The sequence below is a fragment of the Equus caballus genome, chromosome 27 (assembly GCF_041296265.1).
Source record: "Equus caballus isolate H_3958 breed thoroughbred chromosome 27, TB-T2T, whole genome shotgun sequence".
Taxonomy (NCBI): domain Eukaryota; kingdom Metazoa; phylum Chordata; class Mammalia; order Perissodactyla; family Equidae; genus Equus; species Equus caballus.
This window is the reverse complement of record NC_091710.1, coordinates 43,403,432-43,422,126: the sequence shown is the minus strand read 5'-3', so window position 1 is coordinate 43,422,126 and position 18,695 is coordinate 43,403,432. Positions and strand designations below refer to the sequence as shown.

The 18,695-nt window shown below is 45.9% G+C and overlaps 1 protein-coding gene across 1 annotated transcript in view; it reads right to left on the bottom strand.

The window, feature by feature from the left end:
- The window catches only part of ENPP6 (ectonucleotide pyrophosphatase/phosphodiesterase 6), a 103,782-nt gene that overhangs the window by 46,555 nt on the left and 38,532 nt on the right, over positions 1-18,695 (bottom strand). The window contains exon 2 of the mRNA XM_005606401.4: positions 12,975-13,154. Within this exon, the coding sequence (XP_005606458.1) occupies positions 12,975-13,154 (180 nt within the window). The remainder of the gene's footprint in view (positions 1-12,974; positions 13,155-18,695) is intronic.

The window sequence follows — 18,695 nt, the reverse complement described above, 5'->3', positions numbered from 1 at the left end:
GAGGTTTCTGAATCTCCGCACAGGATCTGTAGGGAAACAAAGGCAATGCTGGGATCTCGTTTCCAAGTTTCAGAGACCAAGCGGGAACTTCGGAGTAAGATTTTGGTTTCACAAACACTTGGAGGGCACAGTTTGGCTTTACTCTATCTTGTTTCCTCATCATTCCCATGGAAATTTGAGGGAATTGCTCTTCATTAGGGTTCATTTTTTTTAGGACGTTGTCTTATCTCTGTCTAGAGTCCACCTTGCTGCTGGATATTCTCACCAGGCTGGGTGAATAGCCTCTTCTAATAACTAGATCCTGAGTAGAAGCACAGAGTGAGAGGGAACTTAACGGGACATCCACAGAGGCTGTCACCAAGCCCAGGCACCTTGTGCACAAAAAAATCCATATTTTTTTAAAGGCATTTCTTCTTCAAAACACTTAACTTCCATCTATCAAAAAATCATTTTAATATACAGGCACACCTTGGAGATACTGAGTGTTTAGTTCCAGACCACCACAATAAAGCAAGTCACATGAAAGTTTTGGTTTCCCAGTGCATATAAAAGTTATATTTACACTATACTGTAGTCTATCAAGTGTGAAATAGCATTCTGTCTAGAAAAAACAATCTGCATACCCTATTTAAAAAATACTTTATTGCTAAAAAATGCTAACCATCATCTGAGCCTTCAGTGAGTCAGAATCCTTTTGCTGTTAGAGGGTCTTGCCTTCGATTTGTAAAACCCTCAATATCTTCGAAGTGCAATAAGCAAGGTATGCCTGTACCTATTTTGTCACGATAACACTTGACTGCCACGGGCCAACAAAATTGTCAAAATAAATATTCACATCTACAATGTGAACGATGCCCCCATGGATAGGGCATCCTTGCGATTCACAGCCCTTCATGGCAGCCCTACATCAAACCCTTTTCTTTTACAGCTAAGAAGACGAAGTCCTCAGACAGGAGAAGTGAATGTCTCAAGTTCTCCCTGTCACGCAGCGATCAGCATTCATGGCCCTGGGACTTTTCACCACGCACACTGCTTTCCTAAAAGGCCCTTGCTTCCTGGCAACTCTCTCCAAGGACCACCAAGTTGAGCCCATAAAAATCACGTTTCTCTAAACTTCCCAGAGCACAGGTTTCGCCTTCCAAGTGCAGCCCCGCTTGCCAACTTTGACGCATCTTGTAACAATAAGCCCCATGAGCCGCCTTTTATGTGATACGAGGCAGGTGTACAACTGTGGGATGCATGTCTCAAGAGAGCTTATTAAAACGGCTAAGCCAATTAACTCTCTTAGAAACAAGTAACCTTTTCCAGGAAAACACATCTGAAGCATAGGAGCTTGTGGGAACAAGTCCTTGGGGAAAGTGTGGGCTTTGATCTCAGAGCCCCTTTCCCCAGGGTCGGCGTGGACCCCGGGGCCGGGAGACCTCTGATGTTGGCTCTCTTCTGATGTAAGGAGAGGGCAGTGGGCTGGCCCGAGCACGGGCTGCAGCCTGGCCTTGTGTGCAGGGGCTGCAAGCAAGCCTGGAAGACAAAGGAGATGAGAAGCAACTCATCATTGGAGCGGGTTCCTAAAACACGACTGAAGATGACTCACTGGGCGTAGAAAGTGAGTAATAGGAAAGCAAGGTGAGAAGGAACGTGTGCCTAACCCAGCTGGGCCTCCACTTTACGAAGGCGGTGGTGAAACTACAGGGAGGCAGAAAGAGGCCAAAGGTGGGTTTTTCATCTTGGCATCTGCTAGTTAGCTTCAGATGGGGACAAGTTTCTGGCCCAGGGTCAGGGACTGCACTCCTCCCAAGTGGGAGCAGGGCAGGACCGAATGCCTGATACTGGATGATGGCCCTGGCTGCCCCTTTGTGTAAGCTGTCATCTTCCAGTCTGAGGCACATGCTTCAAGATCATCTGAATCTCGTGAATCATTACAGGATTACAGCGACACCATGCTGCCCCGGTGGAAGCCATCTTGACTTCCATCTTGACTTGGAGATGGAAGACATCTGCAAGCTGGGGGTTTCCTGTGTTTGGATCCCCTCAGACTGGACCTGCTCAGGATACAAGATGCCAAGGAGCCTTGACTACAGAGCTCAGCCCTGCCAGTCATTTTGCTAGAACTCTATATGGAGTTCTATGGGCCACATGGAGCTCTCGGTGGGAATTAACCTTGACCCCAGACAAGCTCTCCAGCAGGCAGGATGCCAAAATCAGCCCATTGACCTTGCGAAACAAGGGCCTAGCCAGGGCTCCGCATCTCCCAACCCCTCAAATTCGAGTCTAGAAGCTCCAAGCCTTACAAACAGCCCTTTTCCCCTACAGTGTGTCTTGTGGGACCTTGGTCTCCCCAACCGCTGAGGTGGTTCTGAGCCACTCCTAGGACCAGCTGGGACCAGGAGTGAGCGCTGTGCATGTGGGCCCTACAAAGACACTTTGCTACCGTCCTTGGGCAAACAGCCTGCGGGCCAGTCCAGGGGCCGCACTGCCTGGCGTTAAGCTCCACCTCTGTGAGATGACATGTGTATGGTTCACTCCATCCATAGTTTCTTTGCTCCCGCCCTGAGACATCAAAAAGCCGGGCCGTGTCCTCCCTCCCTTGTCTGATGAGCCTGTAGCCATCTCCCTGTGTCCACCCTTTTCCTGAGAACCCCTCCTTCCTGTCCCTTACCGGTCCTGAGGGCCAGTCCCAGAATCCTCTTGGTGATTCTAAACAGGGCTTGTGTTTCACTCCGCGGTGTTTGCTGCAAGTATGTATTTAAATTCTTAACCTTGCAGCTTTCTCCTGGGCTCTGAGTGACTGGGCCCGAGCACTGCCCCTGTATGACCCACTAGACTGCATGGGCACAGGTTGAAGCTCCTGTGTTAGAATCTGGGGGAGAGGGGGGACGATTACAGCTAGTCAACTTATTCTCTGGCCAGATACTCTACATAGCTCAGCTCATTTCACATGCCCAACAAGCCTGAGCGTCATTCTTGTTGGACAGAACGTGAAACTGGAGCACAGACAGGTCAGGTGACTGTCCCCAGATCTCAGCAGGGAGGTGGCTGAATTGGTCTAGAAGCTACATTCCGGCTCTTTTCTTTAAATTTCCCTGAGGTTCTCAAGCGCTCCAGCAAAGTGCTGGAAACACAGCACGGAGAGCAGGAGGGGACAGAGCTCTCTGCACACAAACGGCTCTCAGGGGGAAAGTGTCCCTTTCTGTCCCGACACTGTGCAATCCCTGTGACAAATGCTGGATCAGGCAGCCGGCAGCCCACCGACCCAGTTGGGAAATGCACAGCGGAGGCGGCTGAGCCCACCTGCCCAGGACCACCAGGAGGTGTTTGGCCCCAATGAAGACTGTGGCGCAGGCCTTGGAGCATGGATTCAGACTGCCCTCAGCCACGAAAGCTCAAACTCCAGCATCCTTTGCTGAGGACTGATCCAACACAGGAAGGGCCAACTTTGGGCCCCTTTCTTCACCTTATCTGGACCCTTCCCTCTGAATCCGTCACTCCTGGGCTCTGGAGAGTTGGGCAGGCAAACCTGGGAAGGTGGCGGGCGCCCTTCCCAGGTGGTGCGTGCAGGAGACCTCATGCAGGCCCTGGAGTCAGAAAGCCAAGGGTAGCAGCCCAGCTCCCTTATTTCCTGGCTGCCTGTTCTCTGAACTTCCATTTCCTCATTTGAAAAGTGGGGATAATAGTAATTTCTTCAGACCATTCTGGGAATTATGTAGGATTATGTATGTGAGGTGCTGGGCTCACTTTAGTTAGATGCTCAAACTACCCATTTCTTATCTTCTCTCTGATGGGTCAGAGATGGCTACAATGTCTTGGATTCAAATACGCCAGCGCCAACACAGAGTGACGCTGGGGGATTTTCTAACCATGACTGGGGCGGGGGAGAGAGAGTGAGGGAAAGAGGATTCCCAGGACAGTTGAGCCAGCAGAGAAAGGAGTGTTGGGCTGGAGGAGATCCTGCCCTGGGACAGGGAGAGGAGTCAGAGACGGGCACATCAGGTGGAACGTGCCAGACAAGCTGCAACGTCTTTAGCCATGGTTCTCAGCCTTGCCATACATTTGAATCAATGAGATTTTTTTTTTTTATTTTGGCTGAGGAAGATTTGTCTGGAGCAAACATCTGTGCCAATCGTCCTCCAATTTATATGTGGGTCGCCGCCATAGCATGGCTGATGAGTGTAGTAGGTCTGCACCCAGGATCTGAACCTGTGTGCGAACCCAGGCCGCCTACGCGGAGAGGGCTGAACTTAACCACTAGGCCACAGGACCAGGCCTGGGGGAACTTTTTTTGTTTTTTTACTGGGAAAGATTCACCCTGAGCTAACATCTGTTGCCAATCTTCCTCTCTCTCTCTTTTTTTTTCCCTCCCTAAAGCCCCAGTATATGGTTATATATTCCAGTCGTAAGTCCTTCTCATTCTTCTGTGTGAGCTGCCACAGCATGGCTACTGACAGATGACTGGTGTGGTTCTGCGCCCGAGAAATGAACCTTGGCCACCAAAGCACAGAAGGCTGAACTTTAACCACTAGGCCATCAGGGCTGGCTCAACAGGGAACTTTTAAGAACACTGCTGCAGGGGCCCTGACCCCAAACCAATTAAGTTGGGAACTCTGAGGGTACGGTCTGGGCACTGGTAATTTATGATAGCCTCAGGTGATTCTTCTCTGTGTCCAGGGTGGAGAATCACTCCTAAGGAGGAAGAAACAGGGACAGAGAATGAAAAGTAAGTTTGCCTCTTAAAGGGCAAGAATGGAGGAGCCAGTAGGGAGGAAAGAGCATCATTAGAGGCCACTCCTGGGAGCTCGAAGGGTGGGCATCCTGCTTCATATAGAATTCTGATTTGCAGCCTGGTGACCACAGGGAAGAACCCTGGACTCAGACATGGCCTTGAACAGGAGGGATGGGCAACAGCCTTTCCCTGGAGTCCTCTGGCGAGACCCCTGCAGGAAGAGGGGTCCTCCCTGTAGCAGCCAAGCCTGCCCAGGATCCTGAGGTCAGAGTCTGGGACCTGCACTAATGAAGAAAGAACGTGGAGGCAGTGGGCCTGCAGAGCTCCTGAGCCTTCCACACCTGCAGCTGCTCTGGGCCACATGGAGCTCTCGGTGGGAATTAACCTTGACCCCAGATAAGCTCTCCAGCAGGCAGGATGCCAAAATCAGCCCACTGACCTTGCGAAACAAAAATTTCTTCTGCGTTGAGTCCTATGCCAAAGGCTACAAATCCTATATTAGTCGTTCATTTAAATTAGTGGGATGTTGGGGCCAGTTAGAATGACACGTTGTCTGTCCCCAGGTACCACATCATTAGCCTCAGTTGAAATCTCTTGATAGGATCAGCTGGGGAAGGGGACTCTGAGAGAATGGAAGACAGGTCTACAAAGGGTGAGTCAGAGAAGACTTTGAGGCTGTGGGCCCCTTAGGAGGCCAGAGCAGGTGCGAATGGCAGTGAGCCCGGAGCACCTAGGAGGAGGGTAAGCACTCTGGGATCAATGGGCAGCCCCTCACAAGTCCTACCGATGGCAGGCCCAGGAGCCCTGGAAATCCACTTCTGATTGGCAGCAACCCAGAGCCTTGCTTCTGGTGTCTGCCTACTCTCTCGCCCGAACCAATGTTGGGGCTTTCTCTGTCCCTCACACTTCCTTTCCTCCTTATCTTGTTTTTCACCTTCCCTCCTTCCCTTCATCTTAGTCCATTTGGGCTGCTATAAGAAAACACCACAGACTGGGTGGCTTAAACAACAAACATTTACTTCTCACAGTTCCGGAAGCTGGGAAGTCCAAGATCATGGTGCTGGCAGATTCAGCATCTGGTGGGGATCCTCCTCCTGGATTGCAGATGGCGCCTTCTCACCATGGCTGAGAGACCACGGGCTCTGGTCTCTTCTTATAAAGGCACTAGTCCCGTCATGGAGCCCCCATCCTCACGACCTCATCTAAACCTAATTACGTCGCAAAAGCCCCACCTCCAAATACTGTCACATTGGAGTTAGGGTTCCAAGATGCAAAATTCTGGGGGATACATGTCACTCCCTAGCAGTGTCTGTATCATTATTTGGAGAGTCACCTGCTGATCAGGAACACCCATTCTGGACTTTCTGTGGGCAAAAAATAAACTTTTGGGTTAAGCCACTGGGACCTTGGGGCTTATCTGTTACTGCAGTTGACATTACTTTATACCCTGTCCCCCGAACTCACATCCCTTGACATGGTGTATAAGGTACTTAAAGACCTGGCCGTTGCTGGTTGACGTCTCTTCCTTCCTGCCTTACTCAGTCAGCTGCAGCCTTCTTTCCTCTTTGCAGTCCCACAAATGCGACATGTCCGTGCTTGCTCCGTCTTCGAACCTTAGAACACGATCCTTTCCTCTGCCTCAAATGCTGCTAGGAATCCGTCCTACATGCTCACCAATACCCTGTGTCTGTCATCATCACAGTGTCATCTGTAGTGGACGGTGACTGCCGACTTCTTGTCTGCCTCTGTCCCCAAGGAAGCGTGTCGCGTTTGTCACTAGAACATACAAACTCCTAATGGGACTCAGAGGATTCACTAACCAGAACCACAAAAGGGGTTGGTTTGGTTTTTTTCATAATATTTTTCCTGTTTAATTGAAAATTGTCTTTGTGGAAAAAATCGTGGCAAATTTCATTATTTGTATATTTTGTTTTCTTCGAAACCAATATTAAATGAGGTATGATTATCATTGTCACTGTTAAAGTCAAGACTCTCTTGCAATAAATAGAAATTAAAGGATACTATGGGGTTATTATTAATAATAATATTGATCTATATTGGAAAATGAGAAGGAAATTAAACGACTACAAAGTTCAGAGCTTGCCAGTGATGTCCCAGATAATTTATCTAGATGCTCTCTTTGCAGTTCCCATAATGTCCCTCAACAGTGAGCACCCATGACGGCCACTCCCCTCTTGAAGCCATTTTATTCCTTCGGTCTCTGTAACAAGTGTGTGCCAACAGATTTCAACTGGTGTCGCTCTCTCAGCAAGATTTGTCCCTGCCCTCTCAGATGAGATCAAGTCATCTGAGCCTTAGAACATGATCCTTTCCATGATATCACTTCCCCTTACTATGTTCTTCCCAACTCTTCTGCCTTTCTCCCGCTTCTCAATCCACTCCTTTGTTTCCTTCGCAGGGTCACTCGCCTCTACCAGATCATTAAAAATTCATTTCCTCAAGGCTGTGTCTGGGACCTCTTCTGTCTTCATGTCTGCTCTCTCCCTGGGTGAACTTCACACCCACAGCTTCATTGGCCCCTGACACTGCCATGAACCACATCTTTGTGTCTCCAGCTCCCTTCTCTGAGCTCCAGACCCGTCCACTGGACATGTCTCAGAGTCAGCTCAGAGTCCATGTTCCGCTGCCTCCAAACTGCTCCTCTTTCAGTTTCTCCCTTTTAAGCAAAGACTCACCATCCGTACAGTTCTGTAAGCCAGAGACCAACTGTCATGCCTGTCACTGCTCCATCCCTTAATCCCAGATCCAGTCCACCACCATGTCCCGGCAATTTTAACTCCTAAATATGCCGCCAATCCATCCACTTCTCACCATTTCTGTTATGCTAGTCCACGCTATTCTCACCTCTTTCCTTGGTCTGTGCAACAACTTCCAGACTGGCTGGTTACCCCCGTTCACGCACTTTGGATGTTTACATTCCTCTTCTCCATGTAGCAGCAGAGCAGTGTTGTCAAAACGCAAATACAATAGTGTTACCTTCCTCCTTAAAACCTTCCGATGACTCTTATTCCTCTCAGGATGAGAATAAATTCTTCAGCTTGGTCCATGGAGCCTGGCCTGGCCTCAGCGTCTCTCCACCTCATCCACTCCACGTCTATCCTCCCCTCTTTCAGTTTCTTGAACCTTCTGTGCTTCTCCCATCCCTTCCAGGACCTTGACGCATGCTGTTCCCTCAGTCTGGGTGCTCCTTCTCACCAACTCCCTGCTCCCTTCCCCCGACCCTACCCCTCCTCTCAGGTGTTAATTCATGTCACCCTTTCAGATGAAACCAGATCTCTTATTAGAAGATGTGATAATGCAATATACTTTTCATTATTATGCTTTTAGCAAGTGTATTTTTACATTTATTTAGGCAAGTAGTAGACTCTCATCTGTCCCTTTGCCTGAATGGTAAATTCTCCAGGAAGTGGGGGTGGGGCAAGGAGGGCCTGTGTCTGGCTTTGCTCTTAGTTGTCTCCCGAGAGCCTGTTCCAGGGAGTTGAGTCACACCTTTTTAAAGACATTTTATGAAGAAAGACCTTTGCCGTGATTTGTGAAGAATGGAAGTTCGTCTCTGGATTTCTCTTTAAGGCTTTCTAATTACCATAGTGGATGCTACTGAGAAACTATGAGCTCTTTTGGCCAAAATACCATCTGCAAAAGGAGACTGCATGTGGTTGGACAGCTAAGAAAACCTTCAAACGCTGGAGGAATTGCTTCGGCAGGCAGCAGTCCGCAGAGCCAACACCTGCTCGACTTCTCTGCAGCAGAAGTGGTTGACACCTAGAAACCCTGCAGAATGCATGTGAAGATCTCTTCGTTGAGACAACCTCAAACTTGAAATGCAAATTGGCATCTTTTTCTTGCTGACACAGACATACAAAGTCAGTGATGCAGACCTCACCAAAGTTGCCGACAAAGAAAGGAAATGACTCAGGGTGAATCCAACCCAAAGAGTCTTACAGAATTTTGACCGAAGCCTGCTCTTGCCAGACGACATTAATTACAGGAGCTTGAGTTTCATTTGATACTTTGGTGAGTTTTTAATACGTTTCCATCACATTAAAAAAATCAAATCAAATCAAATAGATATTATAGATATACGTGTGCTGCATGTCAAGACCACTTGGCAATCCTCATCACTGCAGTCTCTTGTATCACATAGCACGAAATTGTGAGTGTGTTATGTACAGATGTGTTTTTCTGGAAAGGGAATCCACAGTTTTGATCAGTTTCCTAAAGAGGTCTTCATTTACAAGTGTGGGAACCAGCAAACCACACACTGACTAAGACCTCTTCTGGTTCTAAAGTATGTACATCTTAAAGTCTAAAGCTAAATTCTTGGGACATTTAGCAAAAATCTGGATCCCTTGTATTTGTAATGTCAAATATCTGTCTGAAAAAAAATTCCAGCTTTTATCCAGATGTTTGGAGTCACATACATAGACTCAAAGAACTTGGCCGTGTTAATTCACACATTTGCACGATTGGTGCTGGGCTTTTCATTTTCCCTGGGCCTAAGGGTACGCATCTGAGTTCAGCCCAGCTGAAGTTGTCAGGGACCCACCACGACAGGAAAGAGGAAGATGCTGTGAATAATCCACAATTCTTGATCAATAGCCAGTACCTGCTTCCTTACTCATCCGGATGAAATCACCTTGAACGTAACAACCAAAACTTGATAAGAGTTTAGTCAGACACCTGCTCATTAACTCCCCATCCAGCCCATCTCTGGAAAGTTGGGGAGGGAAGCCAGGTGGCAATGTGTCTTTTCCCACCTAGAAGGAGTCTTATTTGTCTGAACACCTGCACAGGATAGGAAGAGGCCAATAGAAGAGGCCAGACCCACGCCCAACACCATCCAAGGGCCACACGATTGGTTGCCCCCAAGTCCTCCTGACCACTTGGCTGTAGGGAATGAGCACTGAAAGATGCGTGATGAAAGACGGAGAAGTTAGAGTCTTCAAATGCTCACTCCAAAAAAGTTTTAACCACCGACTCCTAAAAGTTTGCTATTTTTTGTTCGTTTTTTGTATTTCATGATAGCTGTAAGAATAAACTTAAGAACCACTGCCACTGTATAAGGTGGCACTTGTCCAAGGAGCTCAAACTCTATTTCTATACGACACCTCACCTACCCTCCCATATTCCCTGATTCTTCCTCCTTCCTCAAGGCATCCATCCTTCTTTGCTTTGGGTTGCTCTCAATATGAAGGAATGTTGGAGTCTCTTCTTTTTCCTCCTCAATAAAATTCCCTTGACCTCAAACCACAGGGATGGGGTAGGGGAATAAAATTACTAAGTGACGTACACTCAACTCTTACCCTTTGCAGAACACTACCAGGTCCTAGTTATGCAGTTCCTGGCTCATTTCTTTGGGCCTCCCCAAAGAAAATATTTGATTTAGGCCCTGGGATCATTTCCTGAGGCACATTTCTGCCTGCATAGCTCAATGGCACCACTGGGTGGGGTAATAAAGGGTCTGTACACCATATTAAATTTCTCAAGACTTGAGGGGGGTTATTTTGGACTCTTCGCCACTGATCAATTTTTCAGTCTGCTGCTTTATCTACCTGACAGAAAGACTTGAACTACTGCCATTTCTAAATTGCACTTCTAAATGCTGACTTAATGGCGACACTCAAAGTGTCATAACACAGCTCACTGGAGCAATGAAGATTTTCCAGACCGCATCAAGAGATCTGTACAATGTCCTGTGGGGAGCGGAGAAGGAAGAGGAGGATTTGAGAAGAAAAATAAAATCAAGTCATGTTTAGAAGAAATGCCACTGCACTTCACTTAATCTTGCAGAGACAAATGAACACGCGGTGAGCTATTAGCTGTGGCTGGAGGGGACCAAGGTGGAGAGAGAAAGGATAGCAGTGACCACTAATCCCTCTGCTGTCAACCAGTAAGAATGGAAGGTGCCAGAACACTCCTGACTGGGCCAGGCAGCACGGACACTATCTCTCAGAGCGCCTTTATTTGTGTATTCAGTTTAGAAGGACTGGACAGTGTCTATGAAACAAGAGACCTGTCATCCAATTTCTACCAAGACTTTAACATGGCCAGATCATTAGCTAATCTTCATTTAGTCACTGAGGAGATTCTAGAAGGCTATCTTTTTAGCTTTTTTCCTCCTGATACTTAACACCACAAACTGAACTTCAGGCATCCTGTCACGGCACATTAGCTGTGGGGCTGTGAATCGAAGGAAGTGATTGGCCCTTTCTTGTCCTTAAGGAGCTGTTTTGGAGGAGCAACAAGATATTTTAGATGCAAATTAGCTTTGAGATTTTTTTTGGATTCGCAGTGCGATATAAATTCAAGTTATTTATTATCATTAAGGAAACAGATTCTCCAGGATAAGATAAAGAATAACGCTCTGTAATCCTGCAGAGAGCAGTCTGAGATATGGCAACTGCCTCCCTTTAGGACATCCCTCTGCCTCGCCATCAGCACTGGCACCCATGGTCATCCAAGAGGCTGTCAACAGGAGATCATACATGTCATGCGTGGAGGAGGCACGTGGGGAACCCAGGAGAGATTATGGACGAGGTGCTCTTCAGAGCACGAAGAACTCAAATTCTGAGACTTTGAAAGTTAAATTAACCAGATACCACGGAAGATGGCCCTGATGGCACCAGGCAGTATTCATCTTGGTGGTTCTTCGATTTATTTTCAGGTGGCCATTAAGACAGCATGCCCAGTCTGTTCCCTCTCCTATGCCTATGCATGTAGGCCCTTGTATTTGTTGATAATGATTTCCGAAAAGGACCTCAAAGTGCGGCAACATCTTTTGACTTTAGACCTCATCCTATTGGACTGAACCAAGAACTTGGCTCCTCTAGTGAGACTAATTAGCTTGGCTGATGCACTAACTTGTTTCCTTAATCTCACGTCCAAATCTGTGACTAGTTGAGTCTCCGTTTAAGGTGATGGAGTCCTCTTAAACACTTTCCTTGCTTGCAGGCTTCTCACGTCCGCCGAGGTAGGGGCTATGTACAGAATCCCAGGTGTCTTCTAAAGAACTCAAGCATTCCCCCTGAAACTGTATCTGCCAGCAAAGCCAGCCTGTGTCTGTTTGTTCTTCTGCCCCATTTTGAATTAATGCAGGCTGCTTTGCTCTGGCCTTCATGGGCTCCCCTATGGATGCCAGTCTTCACCCTGTGGCAGCTTTCTGGGCCCTTACCACAGCACGGCTGTGTGTCTGCCTCCCCTGGCCTCCATCTGTCTGTGTTCTGTGTTCCTCTGAGAGCTGGAGCAGCCTTAATTGCCCTGAGCATCTTTCCATGTGACCACCTCCAACCAGCACCCTCCTAGCTCCTGCAGAAGGCCCACGCCCTCAGTGTGGGCCATCTGTGATTCACTCTTGGCTTACTCATGCTTCTTTCCCCACTCCCCCCATCCGGGCCTGCCACCGTCCCCCACAACCCACGTGCTTTCACAATTCCATCAGGTTGCTGCTGCCGTCCAACCCAGGCCCATGCAATCCCCTCAGCCACTTCTTCCCATTTATCCTTTCATTTCTTCTAGGCCTCCCCAGAGAGCTTCCTCCATAATGCAATCATCAGAATCACACCATTACTTAGGAAAAAAGTATCTACAGCCATGTGCATGGAAAAGTCAAATTGCCCACTTTCCTAAAGAACGACTCTCTCCAATGGGAAGACCACAATAAGTTGATGAGTTTGTTATCTCTGAACCTTCTCATCCTTAATAAAAGATTTTCGGCGGGCAAGTTGAGAGTATCCTGAGGACTTCTCACAGTCTCATTGCAGTAAGTAAAGTAATTTCGTTTCTCATTGATCTAGGAGGTTCAAGAGGAATATTAATACAAAAGAACGTCGTTTAATGCACTACCGAAAGATTGCAAATGCTTTGATTCCTCTTTCCAATATGGTAAGGGAGCTCAAAATCTATAGAGCTGGTATGCCAAATTTTTTTGTAAAGCAAAAAGGATCCTATAATTTATCCCTCCTGTGCATCCAAAATTTTGCACAGGAAAAATCAGGATATACTGCAGCAATATTGCTGAACCAAGGGAATCAGGAAATGGCATTGTGTCTGGTCTGATGTTAGAGAGTTCAAAACAAAATTTTTAAAAACATGCCCATAAGATACATTTCTTGAACAGAGATCCCATTTTCCAACCCCTGGCTTGGTCTTCAAACACGTCTACATCCTTCGTCCCCAGAGACGCGATGGTGTTTTGAACTTTGGAAGGTTGGAGGGGCCTGGATGTCAATACACTCACCTGGCCAGTAGTACATGTAGACTTTCCTTTTGGCTTTGGTCAGAGTGACCCACAGAGGCTCTGATCCATTCCACCAGAGAGGCATCAGGCTGTCTCTGTTGACACCGATGTCAAATGACTTGTTGGTGACGGGATCCCACATATAGTTCCCAATCATCTGATGGACCTCACAGTGGCGGCCTACATTAACGAGAACACAAAGCTGTCAGTTTCTTGTTTTGATCATTTTTATATTTTACCTTTGCTTTCTGATTATAAAAGCCATCCATGCACGTTTAGGAAGTACAGGACAGCATAAAGATTTGCTTTCTTTTTTTTTTTTTTTTTTATCATAGATCTTTCTTCTCTCTTAGATTGTATCATAAAGGCAAATGACCCAATAAGAAGTCTGATAATTGATCGAGAATGGGCCATTTTGAGTGAAGTTAATTTGTCAAGTCTGAAGCTATTTTAAGCTAAACTAAAGACATCATATGCAAAATTGGACCCATTGTTCACGGCTTGAAGTCTAAATACGAGTCACTATGGAAATTGTGGATGCCCGTGGGACACGGCTTAGCCCACCCTAGAGCTCTCTTTTCGACTCTTCCAAACCCTCCTCCCCTAGGATCACGGATCTACACACTGTGGAGTTCGTTCCCTTTTTTCCTGGATAAGAGGAGCGATCTCTTCAGCGCTGAACAATGATAGAATCTATGACATTTGGAGCAGAATGGTAAAAAATAGATTCAACTTTGAAAAACAAAGCAAGAAAACAACCCTCCAAATGGAGTGTCATGTAGAAATGAGGGTTGCTTCTGCTGGCAGCTTAGTCCCAGAAGAGGAGCCAGAAGTGAAAGACGCAAGCCCTTGGACTCTTTTGAAACATTAGGCTTAAATTATTTATTTTGCAGCAATCTGTTACATCTTTAAAGCAAAAATAACACAAACATTGGCAAGTGCATCAAAAATTGCTGCAATTTTCCTGAGCGTCATTTGGCACCAGGATGACACACGCTTCGCCGACTCACTGACTGAGCTTCATCCAGGTGGCTGGTTGGTTGGTTTGTTTGCCACTGTTCTCGAGCATCCCCCTACCAACACACACACATTTTATTTTTAAACAAAAACAGGGAGAAACCATAAAATACAACTTTGAAAATTTAGAGATCCAAAATATCATAAAGAAAAAAACCTTTTATTTCATCACAGAAACCCAGGCATTCCACAAACCATGCTTTGAATTTAAAGCCTGGAGATTCAGTCAGAAGGGTTGTCACCCAAAACTGGAGAGTTAGTGTTTTAAGCCTGACCAAAGCTTTCACATATGGACTGACAAAACTAAAAAATAAAATAAAAACTTTGAGGAATTTCTCCAATGGTTAAGCAACTTATTTCTTTTATTTATTCCTTCCACTAACACGTATTAAATGCTCCTATGATGCACAATGGAATACTACTTGGCCATAAAAAAAGATGAAATCTTGCCATTTGCAACAACATGGATGGACCTTGAGAGTATTAGGCTAAGTGCAATAAGCCAGAAGGAGAAAGTCAAATACCATATGATCTCACTCATAAATAGGAGATAAAAACAACAACAACAACAAATAAACACATAGATACAGAGATTAGGTTGGTGGTTACCAGAGGGGAAGAGGGGAGGGAGGAGGGCAAAAGGGGTGATTAGGCACCTGTGTGTGGTGATGGATGGCAATTCGTCTTTGGGTGGTGAATGAGATGTAGTCTACACAGAAACTGAAATACAACGATGTACTTCTGAAATTTATATAATGTTATAAACCAATGCTACCTCAATTTAAAAAAAATGCTCCTATGGACTATATACTGTGACAGGTATAGAGATTTAAATGTGAATAAATGTAGTCCATCCTCAAGTGCCTTGTAGTGTAATACTCAATGGAGGTCCTCCACACAGGGACAGGCCTCCCGGGGCCAGGGTAAGAAGGGGACCAGGGTGCAGCCCTAACTCAGAATCACGAGGATTCTCACCCACTCTGTTGCTGAGGATAACTCCTAGAATGTTCTAACTCGTTAAAAGTCAGGGCAAACTTTTTATTTCTTCAACCGTGTTATCTGTTTAGTGTATCAGAGTTTAATAATATCAAGGAAACCCCTCTCATGAGTAAAAGTCCTTCTCTGTTTCCTTTACTGAAAATTCTGCATGCTGTTTCTAAAAGTTTTTTTATCATCTCAGTGATCCTCACTCACCCCTTTCACAAGGCAAGATAATCCTGATAATATGTGTTGGGAAATGTCTCCTCCACAGTCTTTCTCTGTGGATGTTCTCTAGTGCCCTCCCAAATGCAGCGAGGGCATTTCACCCAGAGCTGGTGTGCACAGACTCTGAGCAAGGGTGCAAATCGGAAGGGGGTGTAGGAAGTGTTACTGAAGTCAGTGAACCAAGAAGAGCCTCTAAATGGATCACAGGAAAGGGCTAGAAGGTCTGGGGATATCAGATACGGGAATAATAGGGAGAGATGCCAAGAGGGAGGGGCGCAGGCATCTCTGCCTTTGATTTGGACTGTTTCGACTGTTTTAGGAGATGCCTGCAAGCCAAATGTAAGCAGGAGCTTCATGGGCTTCAGTTTTCACAAGGTGCTGCATTCAAAGAAGCATGAAGCAACCAAAAATAATTTGTAAAGTGCTTATAACCTTTACTTGTATATCTCAGAAATCCCACAATATCATTTGATAAAAATTTCTTTGTTCTTTTCAACACTCCAGACCCCAAAGGGTGCAAACTCTCTCACCTTCCTTTGTTCTCTGGGTAAAAAATTAAAAGGAGCCTGCTATGGTTGGGGAGCTGTTGTATGACTAGACGGTGTGATGTGTGTGTGTGTGTGTGAGAGAGACAGACAGACAAAGACAGGGAGAGAACATTCTCCCAGAGAACATCTGCTAAACTCAATTCTCCACCTCTTACACATACGTTTTTTGGAAACATCCATAGGGCCTCACTGAGGAGAAATAGCATCTATATGTGCAGTTAACACACAGTTCTAGACGATTTCAAAATTTCAAATGATGAAATCTTGTTTCCTGTGGTTATCGGAGTCCCCTAGCTTTTTTCATAATGGGTCTACTCTCCTGACCATTATGTGGGGTGGAGCAGTAACCTTAGCACACCCTATACCCACCAATTGAATTGGTGGTGCTGTTGACTCATGTGAGCTTCAAAGACTTTGATTACAGCCTTCTTTAAGGAAACATCTTTGAGCCAAGGATTCCAAAGATGGCTTTAGTTCCTGCTTCCATCCAGCGTACTGGTCGGTCTAGGTTGGTCCAGAGTGGCTCATTCATTCTAAGGGGAACTTGGACCTATGGAGGTAAGTGATTCATTCCTCTCTCCCAAGACTCGACATTTCTCCAAAGGCTGGAAGTGATGTGCTAGAATGGAGGCTCCTGCTCACTTCCTGTGAGTGAATGGTACCTGAAGAAGATCCTGGAACCAGTAGTTTCCTTTATATGAGTTAAAAGATTTGCGAGTGTAGAGTGGAACTCGTTCACCAAGAAGATCATCTGAGATCCCTGTTTAGGAAGTAGGTTTTATTCTTTTGGTGGATTGGGCCTTGAGTTGAAATGAGAGGCTGTATTCTTCAAAGGCTTAATCGCAGATGCTGTGCTAGTCCCCAGGGGCATCCCTTTGTTCTGGGAAGTGATATCTTTCACAGACGCCAGCAGGAGGATGGATGCCCCCATCTCATGTCTGCTCAAATCTTCTCTCCCAGCTGAGCTGACTTTCCTTCCCATGCATATACATTAGGGCTGACAGTCCATACTCTCAACAGTCTGAGCCTACTGTTCCTCAAGCTGGTTTCCCTCCCTACGATGTCTCTCTCTTGCTCTTTCATTTTTATTGCCTCAGTAAAAGTGGTGGCTGGAAGAACAGAACAGAACAGAACAGAATACAATGTACTGGCTTCTGCAGCCCACAAGCTCTCATCTCCATATTTCCGCCTGACCCATATCTATTTTTATACATCTGCAACTCTCCTTGATTTTTCTCTGGTTTGGGCTTTCCAAATGGAGCTTTGCTGTCATTTGACTATTTGGACTCTTTGCCCAAGGCTTCGGTAGAAACTTTCCTGACACTGTCACAAACCACAAATCCCAGGTGGTTTTCAGGTAACGCGCAAGCAAGGTCTACTTCTGCTCCTCCTCCTCCAAATGACAGCTCTGTGGGGCTTTAAAATTTGTGCCAGGAGGTACAGAACTCCCTGTGAAAATAGGGCCAGCTTCTGGTATGAAAATTTCCAAACACGGTTGAATGTTTTTCTCTCTTTTTTTCCCTTATCCTTAAGACCCAAGGTTTATAAACTTATTAACACAAAATGTGGCAATCAAGCCGATACTTGAAGGAGTCGTGAACTCTTGAAGCCCACCCGTAGACTCCACCTCAGTGTAAGAGCTGCTGTACTGACGGGGAGCGGCTAGTGGCTACTTGGGCCAGCAGCCAGGGCAGCAGCTACTGTTTGCCTTTCTCACAGAATATTGTGGAATAGTCTCCACGCCAAGAACTGCTGTATGAAAGGAGCAGGATATGAGACCTTCATTTTTTATTCCCCAATGTCTCAGTCGAGTGTGTTCTGATGTAATGACCATCACCAGAAGTTTCTTAGCAAGAACCCATCATCCTCTGCCCCATGTTACATGTTTCCGAACATCTCAGAAATGACTGGTCTTCACATCAAATGAGTCGATTGAGGACATGTCCATTTTACCTATAATGGATGGGCATCTACAGGGTTGCTGCTGCTTAGTTTTCGATCAGTCTTAATTTTTTCTTATTATTTTCAAACAGTAAATGTTAATTATTTTTACAGCTCCTTACTTCCTTTATTGTTTTTTTCATTTGCTCAATATGTATTTACCAAGTAATGTCTACATGACCGCATATAAGGATCAAAAGATATGGTTCTTGTCTTTGAAGTGCTCACAGCTTGATAGAAGCAACAGGGTGGTATAGCGGTTAAAGGGCCAGGTCTGGGAGTCAGACTGCACAGGTGCAAATCCAAGCTCTCCTATTTACTATCTGCATGACCTCGGACAAGTAGCTCAGACTCTCTGACTCCTCAATTTCCTCATCTGAGTAATGGGCATGGTGATAGTTATCACATCACGAGATATACAGATACACAGTGCTCCCTTTGTATGGCAGTGTGGGACCGTGGAAATGACCATGTGAGCTGAAACCATGCAAAGTTATCTTAATAATCAGTGGGAAAAATTACAATTTTTCCACGACCTTTAAAAATGTTTGTCAAAAAAAAATTTTTTTTGAGGAAGATGAGCCCTGAGCTAACTGCTGCCAATCCTCCTCTTTTCGATAAGGAAGACTGGCCCTGAGCTAACACCCATGCCCATCTTCCTCTACTTTATACGTGGGATGTCTACCACAGCATGGCGTGCCAAGCAGTGCCATGTCCGTACCCGGGATCCGAACCAGCGAACCCCGGGTCGCCAAAGCAGAACATGCACACTTAACCGCTGCACCACCGGGCTGCCCCCTGTTTGTCAAAATATTTTAAAATTCCCCTACTATAAGTTATAAATGTATAGAGAAATGAAAAAAATAATAAAATTAATATTTATTAGTATATCGTCATTTAAAACAGAAATATTGAGAGTTAAAGAGTTTTATTTCTTTGTAAAAAACATATCAAGAATGGTTTGAACAGTGCTTTGCCGCCGCCTTCTTGAGATATAAAACGATACAAG